Raw genomic sequence first — 24658 nt, forward strand, 5'->3', positions numbered from 1 at the left:
AGCTTTTAGAGCATTGAAGATCGTTCAGTTCCAACAGATTGATGTGACATTGACGATCCATATTGGACCAAGAGCCTTGAGTATGGAGACCGTCTAGATGCACCCCCCCAAGCGTAAGTTGAGGAATTTATCATGAGAACCTTCTGATGAGGGGGCGTTTGGAACAGCAAGCCTCTCGAGAGATTGGAAGAGAGCATCCACAAGTGGAGAGACTGCCTCAAAGAAGGAGTCACTGTGATGTGTTGGGAAAGTGGGTCGCAAGCCTGCTCCCACTGAGATGCCAGGGTCTACTGAGGAATTCTGAGGTGAAGTCTGGCAAAAGGAGTCCCATGACCTGTAGAAGCCATGTGACCGAGTAGTACCATCATGTGTCTTGCTGAGAGTGACGTAAGGGAAGACACCTTACGGCAAAACTGAAGAAGAGTATCCAGACATTGCTGAGGAAGGAATGCTCTGAGTTGTACAGTGTCCAGATTTCGAACCCCAAACTTTGTAGGAACCAGGTAGTCCATTGGGTCGCTACAATAACCCCCTGAGCTGTTGAATCTTTGATGAGCCAGTCGTCCAGGTACGGAACACCTGAAGACCAAGGTTCCGCAGAGCTGCTGCAACCACCACTAGGCACTTGGTGAACACTCTTGGAAATGATGCCAGGCAGAAGGATAGCACTCTGTACTGGAAATGCAGATTCCCCACCCGAAATCTGAGGTACCGACGGGAAGCTGGATGAATGGGAATGTGAGTGTATGCCTCCTTGAGTTCTAGAGAACACAACCAATTGTTCTGATCCAGAAGGGGATATAGGGATGCCAGGGACAACATGCAAAATTTTTCTTTGATCAAAAATTTGTTGAGAGCCCTGAGACTAAACTAGGCCGCAGATCGCCCATCTTCTTCGGAATTAGGAAGTAACAGGAGTAAAAACCCCTGTTCTGCTGTTCCAGCAGAACCTCCTCGATGGCACAGAGATGAAGCAGAGCTTGAACTTCCTGAAGAAGAAGGGTGGTCTGGGAAGGACTGGAAGGATACTCTCTTGGAGGAAGCTCCGGTGGAATCTAAATGAAATGAGAATATCCTTCCCTGATGATGGATAGCACCCAGAGGTCTGATGTAATGGTCTCTAATCAATGGTAAAAATGATAAGAGACGACCTCAAGTTTATTCAATGCGTATAACAATAATAAATTGAGGGGACAAATAAAACCATTTAAAACAATGAACATAAACTCATATCCTTAATTAATTAATGATACATAAGGAAGGGAGGGATAAACAACAATTGTTAAAAAAAAAAAAAGATTTAGAAAAACATTTAAGGAAGGACAACATCTGACGGGTTATTAGAAATTTTAAGATAAGACTTGGTCTAAAAAGAAAATTATCTAATCCGAGACTCATATGCATCCTTGAATAGGTAACTTTTTAGTTTGCTTTTAAATTTATGTAAAGAGTTTTTGGCGCGTAAATAGATTGGTAGCTTGTTCCAAAGCTGGGGTCCCAAGATATAAAAGATTGTAGTTCTTCTGGTGCCTATTACTTTCAATGACGTAATGGTCAGTATATGCTGATCTGTTGATCTTAGAGATCTAGCTGGGGAATATGGTATTAAATATCGATGTAAGAATAGAGTATTAGTTTGCTGAATTTTGAATGTTAGCAAAGCAATTTTAAATATTATTCTATGTGAAATAGGTAACCAGTGTGCGAAGAGGAGAGGACAGAGGCAGAATGATGGAGGTTATGATCTGTTTGAGACAGTCAAAAAGGCTGAGAAGCCTTGGGTGCAGCAGAAGGTTGAGGTTTCTGTTGCTTCTGTTGCTGCTGTTGTTGTTGTTTCTTGGGAGGTGCTCGATTGTAAGGAGCTGCTCTCGGAGTATAACGCCTCCGATAGTTTGGAAGAGGTCAAAAAGGTTTGAAAGGAGCTGGCTTAGGCTTTGGTCTATAGAAACAAAATATTTCTCATGCTCAGACAACTTCTTGGTGGCGGCCTCTATAGATTCATCAAAGAGGTCATTGCCTTCACAAGGAATATTGGCCAGACGATCCTGAATGTTGGGGTCCATATCAATAGTGTGAAGCCAGGCAAGGCGGTGCATCGCTAATGAGAAAGCAGTGACCCTCGAGGAAAGCTCAAAGGCATCATAAGATGACTAAAGAAGGTGCAACCTGAGTTCTGCTAATGTAGCAGTGACTTGCTGGAACTCTAAAAGCCTGTGTTGAGCAAGGTCTTTAGTAAAACCAGGGAGTATTTCAATAAAATATTTGAAATAAGTAGTAAAGATAAAATTATTATTCAAAACCCTGGAGGCCATCATCGAATTTTGATAAAGACGATGGCCAAACTTGTCCATGGTCCTGCCCTCTCTACCAGGAGGGACGGTAGCATAGACTCTGGAAGGATGACTCCTTTTTAAAGAAGATTCCACAAGAAGGGACTGATGAGATAGTTGCGAGTTCTCAAAACCCTTGCAATGAATAGTTCTATACCTGAATTCCAACTTGCCTGGAACAGCAGGAATGGAATAAGGAGTCTCCAGGTTTCATTTGAAAATCTGAGAAAGAAGACTGTTAAGAGGAAGTTTGAGAGACTCTGCAGGAGGCTGAGGCAAACCCATACTCCTTAGAGTACTTAGAACCAGAGTCCAATTTAAGATCCAGCTCCTCAGCCATTTGACGGAAGAAGGAGGAAAAGGACAATTGATCTGCAAGAGCATGGCCTCGAGAGGGACTCGATACGCCGCGAGTGGAGAACGAAGGTGAGGCAACTCTGGAGTATTGCTAACCCAGCGAATAAGCAGACTGGGATGAGGCACTGGAAGAAGCGGAGCCCTCAGGTTCTGCTATTGGTGTCCTCGATCGAGAAGTTGGAAGCCTCGAAGAGCTGGAACGCCTGGATGAGGAAGGTTTCTCCCTTGAAGAGGACCTGCATCTCGATGAGTGCCTCGACCTGCGATGAGAGTACTGCCTGGAAGCAGGTCGTGTTCAAGGTCGAGGCACTCATCGAGATGCAGGTCTTCTTCAAGGGAGAAACCTTCCTTATCCAGGCGTTCCAGCTCTTCGAGGCTTCCAACTCCTCGATCGAGGACACCAATAGCCCTATGCCTCAAAATGGGCAATGCCTTATATGAGAATAAAGGGTTAGAAGCTGTAAATCGAAGACGAGACCCCATAGACTCAGTGGTTTGGATCAAGGTATCTCGAAACACTCCCAAAGACTTGGCTCCTTGTATGGAGTGTGTAGATTCCAGACCAGACACTCGCAAAGACTCGACCCCTTGCACAGTGTGTAGATTCAGCTCGAGGCACAGGCAAGGATTCGATCACATGTGAGATTGCTGAGTGCCCAGGCTGGACTGCAGAAAGCAGTCAAAGAAGGACTATATTTGGTCAGTAACTGAACAAACTCCCTTTCGAAAATGGTCTGGATGGTAGCTTGCGATTGTGGATCCGAATCTGAGACTGGACCACTTGCTGAGGCTAAAGGCGAAGAGGGCGAAGAGGAAGGATGCTTCAGCCTGGAGGCATGCTTCTTGGGCAGTTTGAGAACTATCGCTGGAAATTTCTTCTGAGGTATCTGACCTGAGGGAAGCTCAGGAGAAGACTTAAGTTGGCAGATTTACTCAAGGTCGAGAACGCTCCAAACGAGGAAGGTCTGATGAGAGTTGAGGTCGAGGTCGTGGAAGCAGGAGGATACCCCGTGGTAGGCTTGACCGAGTCAGAGGTCGAGGTCGGAGTGGGGGGTTTCCATACCGAAAATCTTCTCTACTTGCACTTGACGATGTTTAAGGGCACAGCGAATGCACGACTCCAGGCAATGGTCAGGCCCCAAACACTGAAGGCACCAGCAGTGGGAGTCAGTGAGAGAGATTGCATGCTGGCACTGACTACACTTCTTAAAACCTGTGACCGGCCAGGACATAGAAGGAAAAATAGCCGCCACAAATCAACAAAGAATTTGACTTTTTTTTTTGACAAAGTAAAAGCACAGCGACACGGTTATAAAGAAATAAAACACAAGCCGCGGTGAGAGAAGGCACGAAGCAAACTAAGTTCAGCACAGAGCATCAAAGACGGACTTCTTGGCTCTGCGGAAAACAGAGGAGACACGCCCTGTGCTGGGCGGGAAGGCACTAGCGCATGCACGGTGCGGTAGACTCTAAACTTCTGAGTTTCTTCAAGCAAATCTGCTTGCGAGGCTGTCCACATGCGGGCTCTGTGGTTGATGTCACCCACATGTGAGAATAGCTGCCTGCTTGTCCTGGGATAATCAGAACTACCACAGCTCATAAAGGTCTTCCATCTTTCTCTCCCCTTGTGCTGTTTCTCTCATAGGCAGGAGTTACTGCAGGTTTTAGTATCATTCGCAAAGAGGCAAATCTTACCAGACAGCCCTTCATCAATATCACTTACAAAAAAGAACAGGCCCAAAAACCGAACCTTTAGGCACACCACTGATAACATCAGGATTTCTGTACAGTCTGAATAACATGGGACCCATTTGTGGGAGTTTAAAAATGTATTCACATTACAATAGGGCCTGATGCACTTGTTTGTCCGGGATCCAATGGGTTATTATTCTTGCTCTGTCCGAGGCCCATATGCTCAAAACTCACTGTGCCTTTAACGATCGATGCTAAACCAGTTTTAACCTGTTAAGTATCAAAAGTATTTCAGCTGATGCCCAAAACAGCTAATCGCAGCCTTTTCTGTGGTTTCTTGCAGCCTCCAAAAATCATATGTAAATGGTTACAACGAGCTCATCAATATTAAAATAAGCACTCTGACTGATGCCCAAAATGAAGCGCTGGGTTTTAACACTCCGAAACACTCCAAAATCTGTTAGATCTGGAGATGCCAGTAGGGTTAAGAAGAAAAAAAAAAAAAGCACCCTAACAGCAATTTTTTTTTAAATAGGCACAGAAGTTGTGCGTGTTACACATACACAATATTTGTCCCCATTAAAAAAAATGCCAGCACACCCCCACCAGACAACAGCCCATACCCCATGAACTAAAATACATATATATCTATAATAATAATATGCTAAGCGCGCATGCGCACTCTTATCCTGTGTTCCCTGAGTCCTGATCTGTTGGGATGTGGCCGGCAGAATGTGCATGTGCGCTAAGGCGCATGAAAGGCAGTGCGGAGCAGCGGCTGCCGGGAGGAGGCTGCGGCAGTTTGAGGTGCCTGCAGGCTGCGGCAGCTGTCGGCGGAGGGCAGATGCTAATGCCTTCCCGGTCTCCTGAGCCGCATACTCACTGCCCCAATTGACGGCCGCGGTGGCTGCCGCTGCGCTCAGGGTGAAACTGCCCAGTACCCTGAAAATAAAAGCAAAGGCACAGACTGCGATATGAACAACTCAAAGAAGGCATGGGTGCAGCTCAGCCTGAAATGCAATTGCCCGCCCCCTACAGGGTGCAGGATCGCTTTAAAACCAGCAAACTCGTAGCCAGAGGAGCCTGATCCTAGCAGAGAGGATATGGGAGGGACAGGGAGAGGCAATGAATGAGGAGCTGTCACCTGTGGGGACTGCCTGCTGGAACAGGGGCCTCCTGCCGCTGCTAAATGCTGTACCGGGTTGCAGAGACCCCGCCCCAGCGCCACGCCCCTTCCCCCTTCTGCCGAGGCTTCGCGGAGAGGCGCTGGTGAGGGCAGATGCTAAAGGAGGTAAGGGGTGCTGATGGGCAGGGGAAGAGGTGCTGATGGACAGGGGAGGCAGAAAAAGGAAGGGAGGCGTACTGCTGGACAGGGAGAGCAGGGATGGACAGGGGAAGAGGTGCTGATGGGCAGGGGGGGCAGAAAAAGGAAGGGAGGCGTACTGCTGGACAGGGGGAGCAGGAAAGAGGGGTTGATGGACAGGGGAAGAGGTGCTGATGGATGGGGGGGGGGAGAAAAAGGAAGGGAGGCCTACTGCTGGACAGGGGGAGCAGGAAAGAGATGATGATGGACAGTGGGGAGGTAAAACAAAGGGAGAAGGGCTGCTGCTGGATAAGGGGAGCAGTGAAGGGGTGGTGGTGGACACAGGGGAGGTAAAAAGAAGGGAGAATGGACAGGGGGAGCAGGCAAGGGGGACAGCCAAGGGAAAAAAAAGACAGAAAGAAAGAAAGACAGAAAGCAGCTAAGGAGAGAGAGAGAGAAAAAAAGAAATAGACAGACACACACACATATATTCTAGCACCCGTTAATGTAACGGGCTATAAGACTAGTCTATCTATATATTGGCAAGAAGAAAGCCCACTCCCTTGGCTCCCCCCCCAAAAAAAAATTGAAGATACTAGACAACAAAGTTGTTGCTTCTTCAACACTTTTGGGTGTATGTTACAGATTTTGGGCCGCTGATCACAAAAAAAAAGTTTAAAATTATGTTATCACATACCATTTTAATAAAAAAAGTACATTTTTACAATTTCCTGTTCTACTTTCAGGCTAATGCAATTAATTCTTAGTCCAAGTCTTAATATAGGCCTATTGCTCACTATACCTTGCTGGATATAGTGTGGGCATGCCCAGGCATACATTCAGGGTAGGTTGCATAACGTCCATGGAAACAATGCAGTCTGGGCATGCTTGTACATGGGCTTGATGGATGCTGCTTGAAAAGGCTATATAAAAGAAGTTTGCATACAGGGATAATCTTATGTGTCTGTCAGTTCGGGTATATTTTGATGCTTAAAGGCATAGTATTGTCTATATAAGTAACTTAACCCCTTCTTTTACTAAGGCACGCTAGCCATTTTAGCGTGCACTAAATATTAGCGCATCCATTGAACATAATGGGCACGTTAACATTTAGCGCGCGCTAAAACGCACCTTAGTAAGAGGACCCCTTAATTAGTAAGCCAATTAATTATTAATTGCTATAGGACGATTTGTGACAGCATAAATGTCTCGCCAATGTCGCTACAGCTGTGATACATTCTGCTACATTTGAGGTGAGTACACACTTAAGCCTCAAAAATGCACCATGACTCAACTTTTTCAGAAAGCATATGAGCTGTACTTTGGTTGCAAGATTGGTGATCAAGACAAACCATGGGCTCCTCACATTTGTTGTGCAAGATATGCCGACGATCTTAGAGCTTGGCTCAGAGGTACTCAGAAGTCAATGCCGTTTGCTATCCCAATCATATAGTGAGAACAGAAGGATCACTTGACAGACTGTTACTTCTGTCTGACAAATGTACCTGGTTTCTCTGGTAAAAATAAGAAATCAATTGAATGCATCAATCTTCCTTCAGCCACGAGACCAGTGCCTTACGATGACAGTCTTCCGGTACCAGAGCCACCAGAGAAATGGAGCTTAAACGGAACCAATGAAGAATCTGCAATGCACCAGCCAAACACTGACAGTGACATTAATCCTGATTTTGAACCATGTGTATCTGGTGAGACCCATAACACAGTCAGAATTAAATGACCTGGTCAGGGACTTAGGTTTGTCAAAAACAAAAGCAGAATTACTGGGTTCAAAAGACTGTCTTTTTGAAGCTGCCAAGACGATTTAACAAATTTCTTTGCACAGGCTGAAAACCTCTGTATTTATACTGACATTGAAGGGTTGTATGCATGATTCACGGGAGTGGCGTCTTTTTATTGATTCATCAGTGTTAAGCCTCAAGGCTGTTTTGTTACACAATGGCAATGTCTACCCGTCTTATGCTGCACACATGAAAAACATGAAAACAAGAAACTGACATTAAAGCATATCCAGTACACCAGTGGTTCCCAAACCTGTCCTGGGGGACCCCCAGCCAGTCAGGTTTTCAAGATATCCCTAATGAATATGCATGAGAGAGATTTGCATACCTGTCACTTCCATTATATGCAAATCTCTCTCATGCATATTCATTAGGGATATCTTGAAAACCTGACTGGCTGGGGGTCCCCCAGGACAGGTTTGGGAACCACTGCAGTACACAAAGTACAACTGGAACATCTGCAGTGACCTTAAAGCAGGGATCTCAAAGTCCTTCCTTGAGGGCCGCAATCCAGTCAGGTTTTCAGGATTTCCCCAATGAATATGCATTGAAAGCAATGCATGCACATAGATCTCATGCATATTCATTGGGGAAATCCTGAAAACTTGACTGGATTGCAGCCCTCAAGGAGGGACTTTGAGACCCCTGTCTTAAAGTGATCTTAAAGCTCGGATGTACCAAGTACTGTTGTTTTAGTTGTGAATGGGACAGCCGTGCTAAGGAGTTGTATTACATTAAAAAAAAAACTGGCCACTCTGTAATAATTTGGTTCCAAGACAAAAAATGTAGTACATGAACCAAATGTTTCCAAGAATAACCGATGCCAAGATTAAGGAAGGCATTTTTGTCGATCCACAGATCAAATACTTCATCAATGATGAGAGATTTGAAGATCTGTTAGTCGGGCCAGAGAAAATCACCTGAAAAACATTCAAGGATGTGGTTGAGAATTTTCTTGCCAGTTACAGAGCACCAAACTATATTCAACTGGTTGACAAACTTCTTAGAGCTTACAAAATCATGAAGTGCAACATGTCCCTGAATATGCACTTTCTACATTCACATGTGGACTTCTTCCCCACAAATCTTGGTGCAGTCAGCGACGAACATGGTGAAAGGTTTCACCAGGACATTGCCACTATGGAAAAAAAGATATCAGGGCAATTGGAATCCATCAATGCTAGCTATTGTTGGACACTATGAGATGCACCGGACACAGAGTACAAATGAAAATTGCCTTTGGAATCTCTCCAGCCACTGACTGTACTCCATGAGGGAGAGCCTTATTTCTGCTAGGCCTGCAGCTGACTCCTAAGAAAGAATAGAATCAGCCAGTCTATACCAACACAGTTGAATGCTCACTCCCTCTGTGTCCATTTAAAAAACAAACCCCCAAACCTACTCTTCCTGCTAGTGAGTTGCGCGGGGACAGAAATCCCACCCATCCCCGCCCGTCCCTGCCAGGATCCTCTCCATCCCCACCCGTCCCCGCCAGATCCTCTCTGTCCCCACCCATCCCCGCAAGGAATTACCTCCATCCCCGCCCGTCCCCATAAAAAGCAGAAATTACTTCTGACAGGATCATCAATTCCACAGTTTCTTTTGTGTTTGCGCTGCTGTTTTCCTTGTGGAATCTCTTTGGTGGAACCCTTTTTTTGTTTTCTGTTCAGGTAATTAACTTATAAACCCCCTCTTTTACTAAGGCTGACGTGTCCATTATATTATATGGACAAACCCTGCTTCCAAAGCCTTTCATTCCCGTGGGAGTCCCGTTGGCTAGAGGGGGGTCCCCGTGGGAGTCCCGTGGGTTAGGGGGGATTCCCGCGGGACTCCCACGATCCTCCCTGCTCCAAACAGCTGAGCGACAGAAGACTGCTTCAAGGTTTTCCCTGCTGCTCAGCTATTTGGGACTTTCCCTGACGGCTCTGCGCATGTGTCAATCGCTTTCCCCAACAACTGATCGGATGGGATTACAGTCGACTTGTGTGAAAAAAAAATAAAAAATCATTCGCATACAAATTTGTTTTCAACATCAATTACTGTTTTAAAATCGGATAATTTACCGACACCACAGCGACCCACAGGATTTTAACGGTGACTTTAGAGCATCCGGCCCTGAGGCTGGTGACAGCCCTATTCCAACACGTGCTCTTCACTCCTACCCCCATCTTCATGAAGCACAAGTTGCCACCTCACACCAGCTACCTGAAACAGGTTGAGCCACTCCTGATTTTGTCCCACTGCATGAACGAAGATGTACCTCTTGTGGCTTCTGGGTGTAACAGGCAGAGGAAATACAGAATTATAACTGTATGTGTTTTCCCCTTGCTGGTCCTAATAGCATATCGGTGTCAGTATCTATTTAGTAGCAAGCAGCTAATGAAAGCGATTATTTTTGCTATCTGCAGACCTGACTTTTTGTTTCCCTGTGTGCTTCCTGCATTGCTTTAGTGCATGGGGTATCCAGACCTTCTGGCACCAGATCCTGCTAGAGGATTGGCGTGGTTTCTGATCATATTTAGAAGGGGAACTTTAAAAACAGAGAAGGGTTTACACCATTTTGAAGGGGTGCAACTTGTGGAAGTAGGGCACTGCCCAAGAAAAGATTTAAGCACCAAGACTTTGCCTTTGGAATCTCTCCCAAAATTAACAGTACCCGATGAGGGACAGCCTTATTTCTGCCATGCCTGCAGCTGGTTCCTGAGAAGGAATAGAATCAGCCAGTCTATACTAACACAGTTGGACACTTGTAGCATTGCAAATGTCAAGGTTTCATGGGACTGGGGCAAGTGACAGAACCAAAACGGCTGCTGGTAGTGGTGTGGAGACTTTCTTCACCTTGTTTAACTCCCTAAATGGATGGAGCAAGGAGGATCTCAGAGAATTAGCCTTACCATCCAGTGGCACAGTGAAGGAATTTGGCACCTGGGGCAGAGGCGCCTGGCATTGCTGCCCCATGCGCTCTCCCTTGATCGCTCTTCCTTACCACCCCCAACATCTTTGCACCTCTTCCCGTACTTTTTTACATCTTTGCTGGCAGCAAGCAGGCTGAAACACTGACTATTTGCACTAGCTGAGCTTTCCTTCTGACATCAATTCCTGGTCCTGTGAACAGGAAGTGGCATCAGAGTGAGGGACGAGATCAGTACAAGCAGTGTGTAGGACAGCCTGCTCACTGCCAGCTAAGATTTCAAGAGGTAGTGGAGTGTGAAGGGGGGGGGGGGCATGGTGATGTCAGAGCAGCGGGTAGGAACTGGGGGGGGGGAAGGAGGAGTATATGTGACGGTACCTCTGCCAAGTCAGCACCTGATACAAGCTGCCCCTCCCCTTGCTATGCCATTGTTACTATAATAGCAACCCATATACACCTATGGGACAGGTTACAATAAACTAAAGGTCTAGTACAAGGACACCATCTACTAAATAACTAGCACCATCTTACTGAATTGCAAATTACCATCTGTGTTAATACCATTAACCTAAGTTTTGCTTTGTTTCTTTTTGTAACTTGTACACTTAAGGGCTTGTGAGTTGGAGAAAAGGATATCCTATGTACATAAATTGACAGTTTGTCTTATTCTTCTGTGATCTGTGCTTTATCAACTGACTGTAGAGTAAAATATAAAAATGGAACTTTACTGTACTGTGTGGTTGGATTTTTATGCAAGTAGAACAGTCCGATTATAAGCTTGCTTGGCCCACCAGCTGTTGGCCTCAGCCCTGGTCCCAGCAAATAAATAACTTGTGTGCCCCTTTCACCCAGCTGTCTACATGTGCAGACAAAGGGGTTACATAGGGAACAACAGATCTACATCGTCATGTACCACTGAAGCACAGCCAAGAATGCATCAGCCTATTTGGGTAGATTTAGGTGAGGCACCAGTCTCAACTAAAGCCCAGTCCCTTCAAGAACATTCATTTCCACCATCCCAGCAGAACAGCGGTCTCAAACTCAAACCCTTTACAGGGCCATAATTTGGATTTGTAGATACTTGGAGGGCCGCAGAAAAAAAACAGTTAATATCTTATTAAAGAAATTCCAACTTTGCACGAGGTAAGTACCTACAAATCCAAATAGTTTATAAATCTTTCCTTAATTGCTTCTGATAATTTCAGCTATACGCAGCAGAAAGCATTGCAACATGCAGAAAGTGAAAAACTATCAAAGTATCAACTGCAAGAGACAAGATTTTGGACCAACTATTTTGAGGCCCTCGGTATTATAAAGAATGATTCTCTATGGAAAACTTGTGCTTTAAGTGTCCAGTGGTCGCATCCGCCTTCAGATCTCACCTCCTCCAGCACCGGACACATGCACAAGCTGCACTGCCTCCAGTGGTTACCTTATGTTCTGGAACGTTGCCTCACTGCTGTAACCTCACACAAGTGCCTTCCTGCATCTGTATGCGATTGTCCTCTCCATTCCACCTCACAATCGTGTACAGATGCAGGAAGGCGCTTGCGTGAGGTTACAGCACTGAGGCGGGCAACGTTCCAGAACACGACCGCCGGACACTTAAGGCACACGTTTTCCATAAAGAATCATTCTTTATAATACCGAGGGCCTCAAAATAGTACATGGCGGGCTGCATGTGATGCCCGGGCCGCGAGTTTGAGACCACTGCAGTAGAGGGTGAAAGCTAATCCTGGAATGGTGCTGGTCTCTTTATTAACTTATTCTTTCCTCTGCACTCTGACACTCAAAGGAATTAAGCCCCAATGCTCATCAGCTTTCCTTGGCAGCAAGATTTGTCAAAGCAGTATTACTGCAGCGGAAAGCTCTACTGTCGATGTTCAAAAGGATTCTCATGCCCGTTCCAGATCCTCAAAGCAGCCTTTGAGAACCCTATGCAAATGCATCACAAGGAGCTCATTAGTACCAGTACATTGGTCTGACCACCATCGTATCTCCTTCACCAGCACTATAGCCCTGAAGAAAGTCATTTCCCAACCCTCTAGCATCTCCAAACCTACCTTAGACTCCCTTCTTTTGAAGCAGGCCTAATTAATCATACAAAACAACTAGAGGAATCCCAGCAACCCTTATTAGCCTTGACAGACACCTGTGAACTCTTTGAATCTGTGAACTCTTTGAAAACTTAGCATCAACTAAGCAACACAGATTACACCCTAACAATTCCTCATTTCCTTGGTTTGATAAAAAATTAGGGATACTGGAGAAAAACACATGAAAAGCAGAAAGAACCTGGTGCAAAACCAAACTAACGTCTGACAAAGAGACCTGGAAAACACAATCAAACATCTACAAACAAGCAAGAAAAATACTACACCCAACTAATCACGAAATTTCCCAACTGATCCAGGGGCATCTTCTCTTTGACCAGGAACTTATTTTCATCAGCCCAATGTCCCACTAACAATCAGTCCATAGGAGTGGACGCAGAATCCTTCATCTCCATCTTTCAAGAGAAGATAGAAAAGATCTGAAACAACCTCGACCTATCCACATCTTCTTACAGTTCCTCGCTGAATTCTGTGCCAATCCAACAACACCAGTCAACATCCCTCAACCACTTCAATGAAATCTCATTGGCAGAACTCAAATCAAATTTGGAATCAATTCATCCTATCACCTCAGCTCATGACCTATGCCCACACTTCCTTCTATACTCAGTGAAAGGTCCTTTCCTCAAATCAATCCTTCCCTTAATCAATGTCTCATTATGTAAAGAGGAAGTTCCAACACCCTGGAAAGCTGCAGTGATCAAACCATTGCTGAAGAAACCCTCCCTAGATCCAGATACACCAAGCAACTATAGGCCAGTTTCCAATCTTCCCTTCGCATAAAAGCTCCTTGAAAAAACAGTGCTCCACCAAATAACTACATTACTCAAGAACCAGAATGCCCTCTCCACTTACCCATCTGGATTCAGGAACTATCACAGCACCGAAACAGCACTCCTAGATTTAATAGATAACTGCAAGAGCTACATGGACAAAGGTCAGGATGTACTTTTCATCCAACTGAACTTGAGTGCAGCCTTTGACAACGCTTGGCCATGAGATCCTACTATCCAGATTATTTAAGACTGAGATCAAGAATACAGCACTTTCCTGGTTCTCATCCTTCTTGGACCAGACGACCACGCATCCTAGCAAACTCGGTATTCTCTAAACCAAGAACCGCAAAATCCCCACTTCTATTCAACAACTACATCAGACCAGCCCTTGATATTGCAAAGAAACATGGAATCAACATACACTCCTTTGCTGATGATATACAACTCTACACCCCTCTGGACAAGGTGCAGTCCTCACAACTAGAGATCCTACAAATCTGCCTTGTGGAGATTAAAGCATGGATGACAACCAACAAACTTCAACTGAACCCATCCAAGACTGAACTTTTATGGATTCGCCGTGATTCATGCTCTACCTCTCGTTTTGCATCTCCTGGGACACCACACTCTGGTATCCCAAGACCAAGTATCCAGCTTGGGCATTACACTGGACGTTGGTCTGACTCTTTCAAAAGAAATCTCCAAGGTAGTATGCGCCTCCTTCTACTACTTACGGCAACTAAAGCCCATCCGCTGTTACTTCATTGATTCTGACTTCATCCAATTATTATATACCTTTGTTCTATCCCACCTGGATTGTTGCAATGGTCTTTACACTGGACTACCGGCCAAAGAGCAGAACCGTCTACAAAGAGTCTAAAATGCTGTAGTGCGACTCCTATAAAACCTTAGCCCTTTCGACCATATCTCCCTAGCACTGATCTAGGGTTCACTGGCTCCCAATACAACAATTCAATATCTTCAAACAAATAGTATTAGCGTTTAAACGCTTCCATGACATGGCACCTGACTATGTAGTAAAGAAACTCCCAATATACCACTCTCAGCAGTCCCTCCGTTCGCAATGGGAACTCAGAATTTCCAACCCTCCAGCAAACAGCCTCCACTGCAAGACAGCCCAAAAGCAATCATATTCATATAGCATACCTAAATTATGGAATCAAATCTCTACTTCCATTAGGGCAATTGATAACCTACTGACCTTCCGGAAAGCAATAAAGACACTTCTTTTCATGGACCAGATCAATTCTGGTCTCAAACTTTGACAGACCTTGCTTCAACGTACCTTACCTCAGAACACCTGCACCTGCTAACCAATTCTTCTACCATTCACTGCAGATATATTAATATCCATTCGTGACTCTATGATTTATTTTCTTAGATTCTACAAAGCATGTGTTCTTAGTCACATTCTCTATAAGTTGTAAGTTATTGATTCTATAACTTTGTGCTTTGATCCTGTAGCATTTTATTGACTCTTTAATGTACGTATCTCTGTTCCTGAAAACTTTGTGTATGTATCCTTGTAACCCGTTCTGGGCTCCTGGGGAGGACAGGCTATATAATATAAATAAATAAATAAATAGTATTTAAATGAGCTCTGCCTGCAATGCACAAAAGGGCCCCCCTCCCCTTTTAGGATCATAATTTTCCGGCATCTCCAGCTGTAAGGCACACAACACACGCACAACAGTAGTGCCCCTTTAAAAAAAAAAACATTTATAGGGCTGGCAGAGAGAGCAGGGGCTGCTGGCTCAGCTGCACCCTTGTTAAAAAAAAAAAAAAAAAAAAAGCTGCTTGTGGCTCTGGAACCAACAGGGGAAGCTGCTAATTAACTGAGCCATGCTCTCTCCTCTGCCGGCTCATTGACACGACTCTGGAGCCGCTATCAGCTAGGCAGAGGGAAGGAGAACAGCAGCTGCAGGCAGGAGGAACTGTGCCTAGCGATTGCTATTCTGAGCAAACGCCAGGCACAGTTCCTTCCCCTTTTATAAGGGCTGATCCGCACAAATAGCATGCATATAATTTGCATGCTATTGTGCTGAGCATTACCTGATAAAGAAAAATCACTAAACCCATGATATTTTATACCGTGGCGTAGGAGCTTTGAGCATCAGGGCTTTAGTCCTTTGGCTTCCTGGCACCTACAAGCACAATCCTCAAGGAAGTGAATTAGTTACATGACACTAAATACACTTTACCATAATAGAGGTCCCTTCACTAAGACTTACAAAGTCTTGAAGTTCTACCAATCAGAAGCAAAAAGCACAAGGTACACTGTACCAATAAAAGGATTTTAAAAACTGGGAATAGAACTAAGAGAAGCCCAAGAAGAGAGAGAGAAAAAAAAGGTCTAGTTTGTCACATTTAATCAGAACCGCTCTCAGAAACACCAGGGCATAAGCAGGAAGGTAACCAGATGCACATGTTAGGTAACAATGTAGTCAGCGAGACAGCCTCAGAATCACAAAAGAAACTAATCCATGAACCACCTTTTTCCATCTCCCCATCTCTTTATAGCTGAGCATTTTGACAAAAACAAAACAATATTGTTGTTGTACCAGAGCATCACACTAAGAAAATCAAAAATACTGTAAAATACTTTGTAAAGATATATAGTGACAAATATCAGCCATTACAGCAAATTGGTATAAGCTAATTCTGTGCCTGGGATTTTAACATTTTTTTCAACAAACACTTAATGCTCCCTGTCCGTCCCAATCAGTATTTCTATTTTACCTTTACATAGCGCTCCCTGCACAAGTGACCCTGTACACTTCAAGACACCTAGGCTATGAAGTCACATATTTGCGCCTAGTTTAGAAAACATTTACAACTACAAGGCTTACAAAATTACCTCACTGAAGACTGCCACATAAGTTTACATCTACTTCAAGGCAAGTGCAACTTTGTGCATGTATGAGCCTGTGAAAAGCAGTACTTATGTGTGCATTTTACAAGATACAAACATGAAGGGCTCCTTTTACTAAGGTGCGCTAGCGTTTTTAGCACACGCACAAAATTACTGCACGCTAAAATGTGCGGTATGCTTCTAGAATAACACCAGCTCAATGCTGGCGTTAAGGCCTAGCGCACTATTCCGTGTGTTAAGGCCCTAATGCACCTTTGTAAAAGGAGCCCCATGTGCTGAACTTATCACTCTGCCCACTCTGCCCGTTCTCCACATCCTAAAACGCAGATCGCAATCCCAACATCTACTTACAATACCTTCTCTTCGCCACATATCTACGATACAACCAGATCCTCTATTTTTTTTCAGTAGCATCTCCCTCACTCTGGCATTCTATTCCAACTTATATAAGAGAAGAAAACCAATTAAACCATTTCAAATTAAAAACCTTCTTATTCACTGATGCTTTTGAAATTTGAAACCTTATCTTCTGGGATTACTCAGATAGAAACTAAAATTAATCTTATGAATACTATTATGTACTTCCCTTAAATGTTCTATTTTCCTATATTTTATGGATTTTTCCCTTTAACCTTCTGTCTCCAATATGTCTGTAATGCCTTGTCCGTATAGATTTGTATTTTTAGTTTTGTAAAACCTCTTTTTTATATTCTGCACACCGCTTAGAAGTATGATAAGCGGTATAACAAATTTCAAATAAACTATAAAACTAGGTACTGGAAGAACAACTTGCTTGTGTATGCATCTGTATGCCAAAACAATTTTATTCATACCTAGTTGAATATGTAAAATGATGTTCTACACGCTCAAATCACTTATAAAAATTATTCCGTGGAGTACTGGTAAGAAGCCCAGGGATGAAGCAAATGGTTAACAGGAGTCGGGTGTACATACAGCGGGTGTGTGGACTCCTTGCTCTGCTGACTAAAGGCAACCTTTACACAGAAGTGCTATTGCAGTCTCCAGGGCAGCAGAGGACAGTGGAAAGAAACCTGTGCCAGGTTCCTAAACAAGACGTATATACACTGTATCCACCAACCCTACACTCCCTTGCATAAGAGGATCAAATGTCCTTCCCTAGAGTAACTTCAATGTTGCTGGAATATCCTCTGTAATGAAAGGCACATGTCCACAAACCCAGAATGGCACTCAAGTCACTCAACATTTGATCTCTTACAGAAATACTGCACCACAGTCCTGCCCCTGTCACCAGACTGCTTTCCAATATTTTGTGCTGTGCAAACAGTCACTGAATAAAGTTTAAACTTATAGTATTCAAATTACAGCTTAAGGTCTTACAAGAGGTGAATCATACCCTATAAAAGTATTCTCCCATGCAAGTTTAAGCACTGTGACATAACTATTTCCGTTAGCACAACCTTACAAAACTCTACACACTGAAAATTCTCAAATATAGCAGTTATACTTTTTTTCTTCATTTGTAGGCAAAGGTCCAGCTGTAAGTAGGGTCCTATTAGCAAATTACAGAACGCAAATCGGGTGACTGCAGTTACTGAACGCACCTCTATACTGCATGATTTCTATTTATATTCGACATATAAAGATACAAACCTTCACATCTGAGCATGTTGCAATCCTGGATTATTCAGCCCACACTAAGCTACCCCCAAGTGCAGGTTCTGACAGGTGCACACTACTGACACATCCTGTTTGTCCTAGGAAAAACACACATACACCACCACCAAAGCGGTTCAAACTAGACCTAGATAATCCACTCTTGTTCTAAGAAAATCTGTCATATGCTCAGGTACTTTGCTCCAGACCGAGCCACACACACTCAAACAAATGGAACCTACACTGGCTCTCAACTCTCTTTCTCTTACAGGCACCACAGGGCCCGTACTAGCCTTGGGTCACAAGCCGGTTCTGCAGAGGTCGGCGCCATATCACTCACACACACATGCACCATCACGCGACAATAAAGGACCCTGCTAGCCCCCGGGACACGCGCACAATGACCCCTGTAGCCCGCGCTCGTTCTTTCACCTGATTGGCTGCTGGCCTCGCGACCGATAGCCGCGAAGCCGATAGAACGTCGTGAGCTCGATGAAGTCGCTGAGGGAGCGCGCGCCCAAGGCAAAGCGGCGCGCGGCCATAACTGGGCGCCCTAGGCGCACCAAACTTCAGGAGCGAGTCCGATCACCAGAGCTTACAAACGCTAACCTCAACCCACACCCGCACCGGCTTCAGATCTACACTGTCACTGAGATTTACGTCACGCCGTTGCCATACCTACCACCATGACGTACGCTCTGAGCTAATCTCTGACGTTCGAGCGCCGGCTCAGGATTAGGGGGGGAAAACGCTGGCAGGAAAGATGGCACTTTGGGTGTTGTAGTCTTTTCGATTGAGCTCCAGAAGATTGCGGCAATGCTTAGCTACAAAGTCACCCATTTGCAAAAAGGAGACTAGATCAGTTTTGGATTTCTGACAACTGATGCAATATTGGATTTCAGCGGGTAGAAGTTGAGCTACAAATTCCACGTTGTACTGAGACGTGAGTTCAAAACCAGGACTAGCCATAAAGTCCCCTTCCTGGAACTGGATACATATGGCAGCTTTGTTTTCAAGTGGCAGAGCATGCAATATCCGTCGGTTCGCCCATTATTTCTAAAAAGCCTCAGCACGATGCCGTCTCAGGAGTGCTGAACTAAGATCCCCAACGGAGGAAAACAATATCATTTTAGGGCGGAGAAAGGGAGCAGGCTGGGAGTTGTAGTATCTGGCTGTTGGGCAGCAGCACGGGGCTGCCTGGGAAATGTAAGTCTGTGACAGGCTCGAGCGAGGGTCTGCTGGGAGTTGTAGTCTCTGGTCGGGGCGGGGCTGGATCTGGCTCCGGGCCGGGCGCTGCAGTGCCGCGGGCGGCCTGGCGTTCGGGCTCTGCGCGCTGCTCTCCAGAGCCTCCTCCTCCTCTTCTCTTAGCTCCAGCGGGGGGGGGAGGCTGAGGGCGGCCCTCCCCCGTGGGCGCTGCAGTACCGGCTCCGGCCGGTGGGGGTCGCGGCGACACTCCCCGGTGGGCGGGCTCTGGCGTCCCGCAGCAATAAGAAAAAAAAAAAAAAGATCCTGCCGGAGCTCTGCAGCCCGCGCCGCCGCCCCGTCTCCCGGGGGCCGGAGCCTCATGCCGGGAGCCCTGCGCTTCCAGGCCCCGGAGATGGGCGTCCTCAGCATAACGGACCAGGTGAGGAGGCGGCGCTGCTTCGAGGCGCCTTCCGGGGCTGGGGGGATGTGGGGGCCCAGCGAGCCGCCCTGCCGCTTCCCGCGCTCGCCTCAGGCCGCGGCCTCCTGCGCAGAGCAAAGAGAGAGAGACAGAGAGTGGCACGGTTCCCTCTGCTGCTCTTCCCGGGCAGGGGGTGTCGACGCAGACGCAGGTGGCTGGCGCGAGCGAGGGAGAGGGAGGCTGCTGCTGCCCCGGGCCAGACCCCGCACACTCGCTCTTCCTCTCCGCGAGGCTCAGTTCACGCGCGATCAAAAGAAACCTGCTTCCCGCAGCCACCATGCTCGTTTTGGTCTAATTAGAAGCTTTGGTTTTATTTTCTGTTATGTATTTTATAAGCCCCCCCCCCAGCCCTTACCTTTTCTTCACCCGGTTGGTTTTGTTTTTTTGGGGTGGGGGTAGGCTAACGTGCTTTTCCCTAAAGCTAGCAGCCCTTTGGATGAAATGTTCCGCTCTCCGCCTTTTTGTAAACAAAAAGTTGGCCCTTGCCGTGCTGGCTGATGATGGCACCAGACCTAAGTAACGCTGCGGATTTGCAGAGCCCTGGGTCGGCTCTGCGGGCGGCCTAGGTTCCCCGTGAGCTGTATAGGATTGGACCTTTAACTGGGACTTCATCTTCATAGCTGCTTGTTGCTTACTGCGTGGAGTGTTACGGTTTCCTGTTGTGGTCTCCCTGTTCTGAATTATTTGTACAGGAGGCAGCTCTTGGATCAGGGAGCTGGGGGGTGGAAAAAGCATAAATGATATTGCTTGCTATGAGTTTTTATGTGTGTGTTACTGGTTATTGGATTGGGGGAAGAAGGTGTATGTTTAACTTGGTAGTGCGTTTTGTCTGAGAGTACTCGATAAGCTGATTTGAAGAGAGATTGTACTTTGACCCATGCAAGAATATGAGGTATTTGAGGCGAACCTTCCCAATTATTTTTTTAGGCCTTTAGGTTTGCCCTTGCTTATACTTTATATAATTTAAAATACTTATAATTTCCATATCCAAAATCTAGGCAGTTTACAAAGTATGTATACTTAATAAAATACACTTTGATAGCAAACTGTGTAATTGTGGTTATGCCAACATCAACCCTCAATAATACTGTAAAAATGCATAAGTAGATGGCACTTTTTAGATTTTTAATTATTTGCATGTGCGCATACAGTATAAGAACACATTTTGAAAAATCTATATGAAAAGTATCCACCTAGATAGATTATGGACTTTTACTAAGCAGTGGCAAAAAGTGGCCTTAGTGTAGTGCGCTCTTGCTTGGGTTTTTCTGCATTCTAAGGCCATTTTTAAAGTAGCTATAAAATAGCCACTTACTATTTTTTGTATTAATATGTGTTAATGTTGCTATTAGCCCACGTCCATTAAAAAAAATTACCACGTGAACACTTAACTGCCACTCATTTTGTAGGTGATAAGGGCTCATATGGTAATTTTGAGCTACTACGGATAGAAACCTCTACAAGTTGTGTGTGTGTGTGTGTGGGGGGGGGGGGTTAGTGCTTAACACAGCTGAATAAAAATGCTCCTATGAAAATAGGTTTTGTTTCTGAAAATGGTTCTTGATTTGGGGAGATTAATGTGAATGGGTATGCAACGATGCGGTCTCAATTTATTTCATTTTCAACTGTTTTCTTTTCATCTTTTTTATGTGGACTAACTGGGAAATCCAGTACCCATTTTCTTATTTCTGTTGGGAAAAGTGCAATGTTAAGATTTTGTCCTGATGTTAAAAGTACATGCTGATCATTCTCAAAGAGTTTGTGTGGTTGTCATGATGTGCTTATTTTGCTTTTACTGTAGCTGCTGTTTACCATCCTAGGTGACTGCCTAGTTTAATAATCAAATTGGCCTTGACAGCACATGTAAACTGCATATTCTCACTTTGTTATACTTGGATAGCAGTGCTGGCTTCAGCTTTGTCCTATTCTCCCCATAGCCTCCCCTGATCCAAGCAATCTTTAATCGTGATGTGGAAGAAGTGCAGTCACTGTTGAACCAGAAGGAGAATGTTGGGGTGTTGGTGAGTTCTGGGAGCATACCCTCAGTGAGGGGGAGGGCCTTTCTGGTTTTAAAAGCTCTTCCAATGTTGTGTTCATCCTTTTTTTTTCCTCCCAGGACCAAGAGAGACGTACCCCGTTGCATGCTGCTGCCTATGTTGGGGACACTTCTATGATAGAGCTCTTAATATTGTCAGGTGAGGTGATAGATAATTTTTTGGTGTAGGCGGGACTTCCTTCAAATTAGCAATGTGGTATGTTGTTTTGTTGGGTTTTTTTTTTTTTTTTAGAAAACTTGAAGCCAGTGGAGAAAAGCATCATGAGTGCTAAATATTTTCTTACTGAAGCTCCCAGTTCTTGTTTACAACCAGGGTGAATTTGATTTAAATCACTAGTCAGAAAGACTTGATTTAAATCGTAGTGTTCTACAGACAGACTCATTCTTGCTGGTATAAACTTAATATCTATAACTAGATGAAGGTTTCATTTTTTTGAAAAATAACTTTTCAAATTAGTTTTACAGTTACGGTGTATAAAAAAATGATTGACTTGGTTAGACTATTAGAAATACATAGTTCACCTCACAATAATTTCATAATTATTTATCTTTCTCCAGTTTAATAGGTTGATTCGTATTTGGACAACTTTTCTGCTGTACTTTACTGAAAAGAGAAAAATGATTACCTTAATAACAATAATTTTTACCTTCTTGTACGAAAGCATAGTGCGGGTTTTAGCGCTGGCAGTGGCAGTGGCAGTCATGCTTATAGAATTCCTATGGTTATATCAAGAAAAAATCCAGTTGAATATAAATCTTCAAACATTAATAAGGAAATACTTTGATACCCGATCCTCAGAGGGTTAATTTCCCGTTAGTTCTAGTGGACAGAGCCCATCGAACCCGATCTTCATAGGATCTCATAGGATCAAAATATATCTGTTCGATATGGTGGCTAAATTAGAATGACACCATATCGAACGGAGCGATTTCTGCTGAGCAAAATAATATATTAAGGGAGCCTCGACCCTGAGGAAAGCGTGTGAAACATGGACATGTTGGTGGAGGCGCTCCCCCTTTAAAATAAATTATAAAAGCTAAGTAAAAGTTTTATATTTATAACTTATGAATGAGATAAATGACATAAAAAGAAAAAAAGATATATTTTGATCCTATGAGATCTATGAAGATCGGGTTCGGTGGGCTCTGTCCACTAGAACTAACAGGAAATTAACCCTCTGAGGATCGGGTATCAAAGTATTTCCTTATTAATGTTTGAAGATTTATATTCAACTGGATTTTTTCTTGATATAACTATATGGACTGATTCCAGTTACAAGTATAGCCACTAGAGTATTTTTCTATAGAATTCCTATGAGCATTGGAGCAGTTAATGCCGCTGCCAGCACTAAAACCTGCACTATGCGTTCGTAAAAGAGGGGTTTTATTTAACCAAGTCAATAGCATACAGTATATAGTCTTATATTTGCTTAAACATCCATGTTAACTGATGTGGTTAAACAAAATATCTCCAAAAAACCCCAGTCATGTCCACATATAGAAAACCTTAAAATGCTGTCTTCTGTAGCTCACTCATCTTCATCTTCTTGTTTGTTCATAATCTGGAAAAGAAAAACAAGCTTTATTGGGTCCCAAACGATTTCTCAGTTTGGAATGAATGAATCCAAAGGAAGAGAATATTCTTTCTATGTCAGCAAAAGAAGCTGCTGCTGTTTAAAAGTGAAATCCTAATAAAATCCAAGGGCTTAATAAGTTTCCTCCACCAGTTCACTGGCATGACTTCTTTAAAACGTATTCAGCAAATATATGTTTCTTGAATGGTTCCCCCCCTCCTTAAGCTCTATTATAGTTGGAATTACAGATGGATGATTCTTGGATACTCATGTCATAGCTAATTCCTTTTCTTCAGCACTTCAGGTTTGACCCTAGTACCGGATATTGACAATATTTGCATGAAAATGAGCTGGAGACGGTGCTTGTCCCATTCATATTTTTTAATACTTGTAATTTAATTCGGTCATTGCAAAGTTCTGTTTTTAAGTGCTCACTCAGTACCTTCCAAATTTTAACAGCATCATCACTAATAATAAAACCCTAAGCGTGCATGCACATTCCTACCTGCGTGATCCGTAGCTCCGTGGCCGGCAGATAGGAGTGCGCATGCGCGCTTAGGGTTTTATTATTAGTGATACTCTGTGCCAGTGCTTGGGAGGAAATGCCCGGGGCCTCCGGAGCGCAGAGGGGCAGCAGCGATAGAGGCGGCGGGGGCCGGCGAAGGAGAAGTAGCGGCACTGGTGGCAGGAGCAGGAACTCTGAGGGAAGTGGGGTCGGGGAATTGCCGGGAGGCACCGACGGAGCTGGCACCGGAGTGCCAGGAAACAAAAAAAAACAAACCCCTATGAGGGTCTGCCACTTCTTCGAGACCATTAAATGTGCATCGTTGCTGCTTCAGTCTCCAAAGCTCCAGCCTATAAACAGTGGCTGTTAAAAGAAGACAGTTCGGAGAAGAGGGTTAGAGCTTGGGGCTGAAAAGGAAGACAGGTGTGATAAGGAGATGGGCTAGAACTGAGGGTTGGAAGAGCAGGTATGAGAAGGGAGTTAGGGTTGGGGGCTATTAAAAGGGAATGTGTGAGAGAAGGGAGCTGGGGATGAAAATAGGGGGAGGTGGGAGAAGGCGGTTACAAAAGGGGAAATGTGATTGAAAAGGACTGGGACTAAAGCTGGGGGCTGAGAAAGAGGCTGAAGATAGGAGCTGGAAGAATAAGTGAAGGTTGATGGGGAATGCAGAGGGAGTTCTATGGAGGTGAAGGACAGAGTAAGGGGACAGATTTTTAAGTTGGTGAAAAAAGGGGAAATGGGAGCCTGAATATGGGGTAAGACATAAGAAGAATAGCCATACTGGATCAGACTAATCTATTCTAGCACCCGTTAATGTAACGGGCTTAAACACTAGTCAGGAATAAAACAGCTGTTTTTCTGTATTTTGTTTAAAGCTTCAGAAATGGGTTTCAGGATTCTCAGCATATCTTCAACATTTCTCTTAAAGCTCAGTGATGAGGATTTTGGCTGTAACTGTGCCATCTATTTTCTCTCGATTTAGTTCACAAACATGTCATCAGAATAGGCCAGTTCTTGATATACTGCTCAAAACTGTCCACCACAGAGTTC

At 44.5% G+C, this 24658-nt stretch overlaps 2 protein-coding genes across 8 annotated transcripts in view; one reads left to right on the top strand and one right to left on the bottom strand.

Moving 5' to 3' along the window:
- COQ10A (coenzyme Q10A) overlaps positions 1-20223 on the bottom strand; it is a 69678-nt gene extending 49455 nt beyond the window's left edge. Inside the window, exon 1 of one of the 5 annotated variants that reach the window (XM_033937120.1) lies at positions 19829-20223. In XM_033937120.1, the coding sequence (XP_033793011.1) occupies positions 19829-20208 (380 nt within the window). In that variant the 5' untranslated portion in view covers positions 20209-20223. Of the gene's footprint in view, positions 1-17807; positions 18025-18052; positions 18172-18242; positions 18448-18492; positions 18625-19828 lie in introns of those variants that run through there. The other 4 variants (XM_033937122.1, XM_033937121.1, XM_033937125.1 and 1 more) reach the window with 4 other exon arrangements.
- The window catches only part of ANKRD52 (ankyrin repeat domain 52), a 235565-nt gene continuing 230153 nt past the window's right edge, over positions 19247-24658 (top strand). For 2 of the 3 annotated variants that reach the window (XM_033937117.1, XM_033937118.1), the window contains exons 1-3: positions 19247-19434; positions 21411-21494; positions 21590-21668. In XM_033937117.1, coding sequence (XP_033793008.1) covers positions 19375-19434; positions 21411-21494; positions 21590-21668 — 223 coding nt within the window. In that variant the 5' untranslated portion in view covers positions 19247-19374. Of the gene's footprint in view, positions 19435-20228; positions 20366-21410; positions 21495-21589; positions 21669-24658 lie in introns of those variants that run through there. The other variant, XM_033937119.1, reaches the window with a different exon arrangement.

The sequence above is a fragment of the Geotrypetes seraphini genome, chromosome 3 (assembly GCF_902459505.1).
Source record: "Geotrypetes seraphini chromosome 3, aGeoSer1.1, whole genome shotgun sequence".
Lineage (NCBI taxonomy): Eukaryota > Metazoa > Chordata > Amphibia > Gymnophiona > Dermophiidae > Geotrypetes > Geotrypetes seraphini.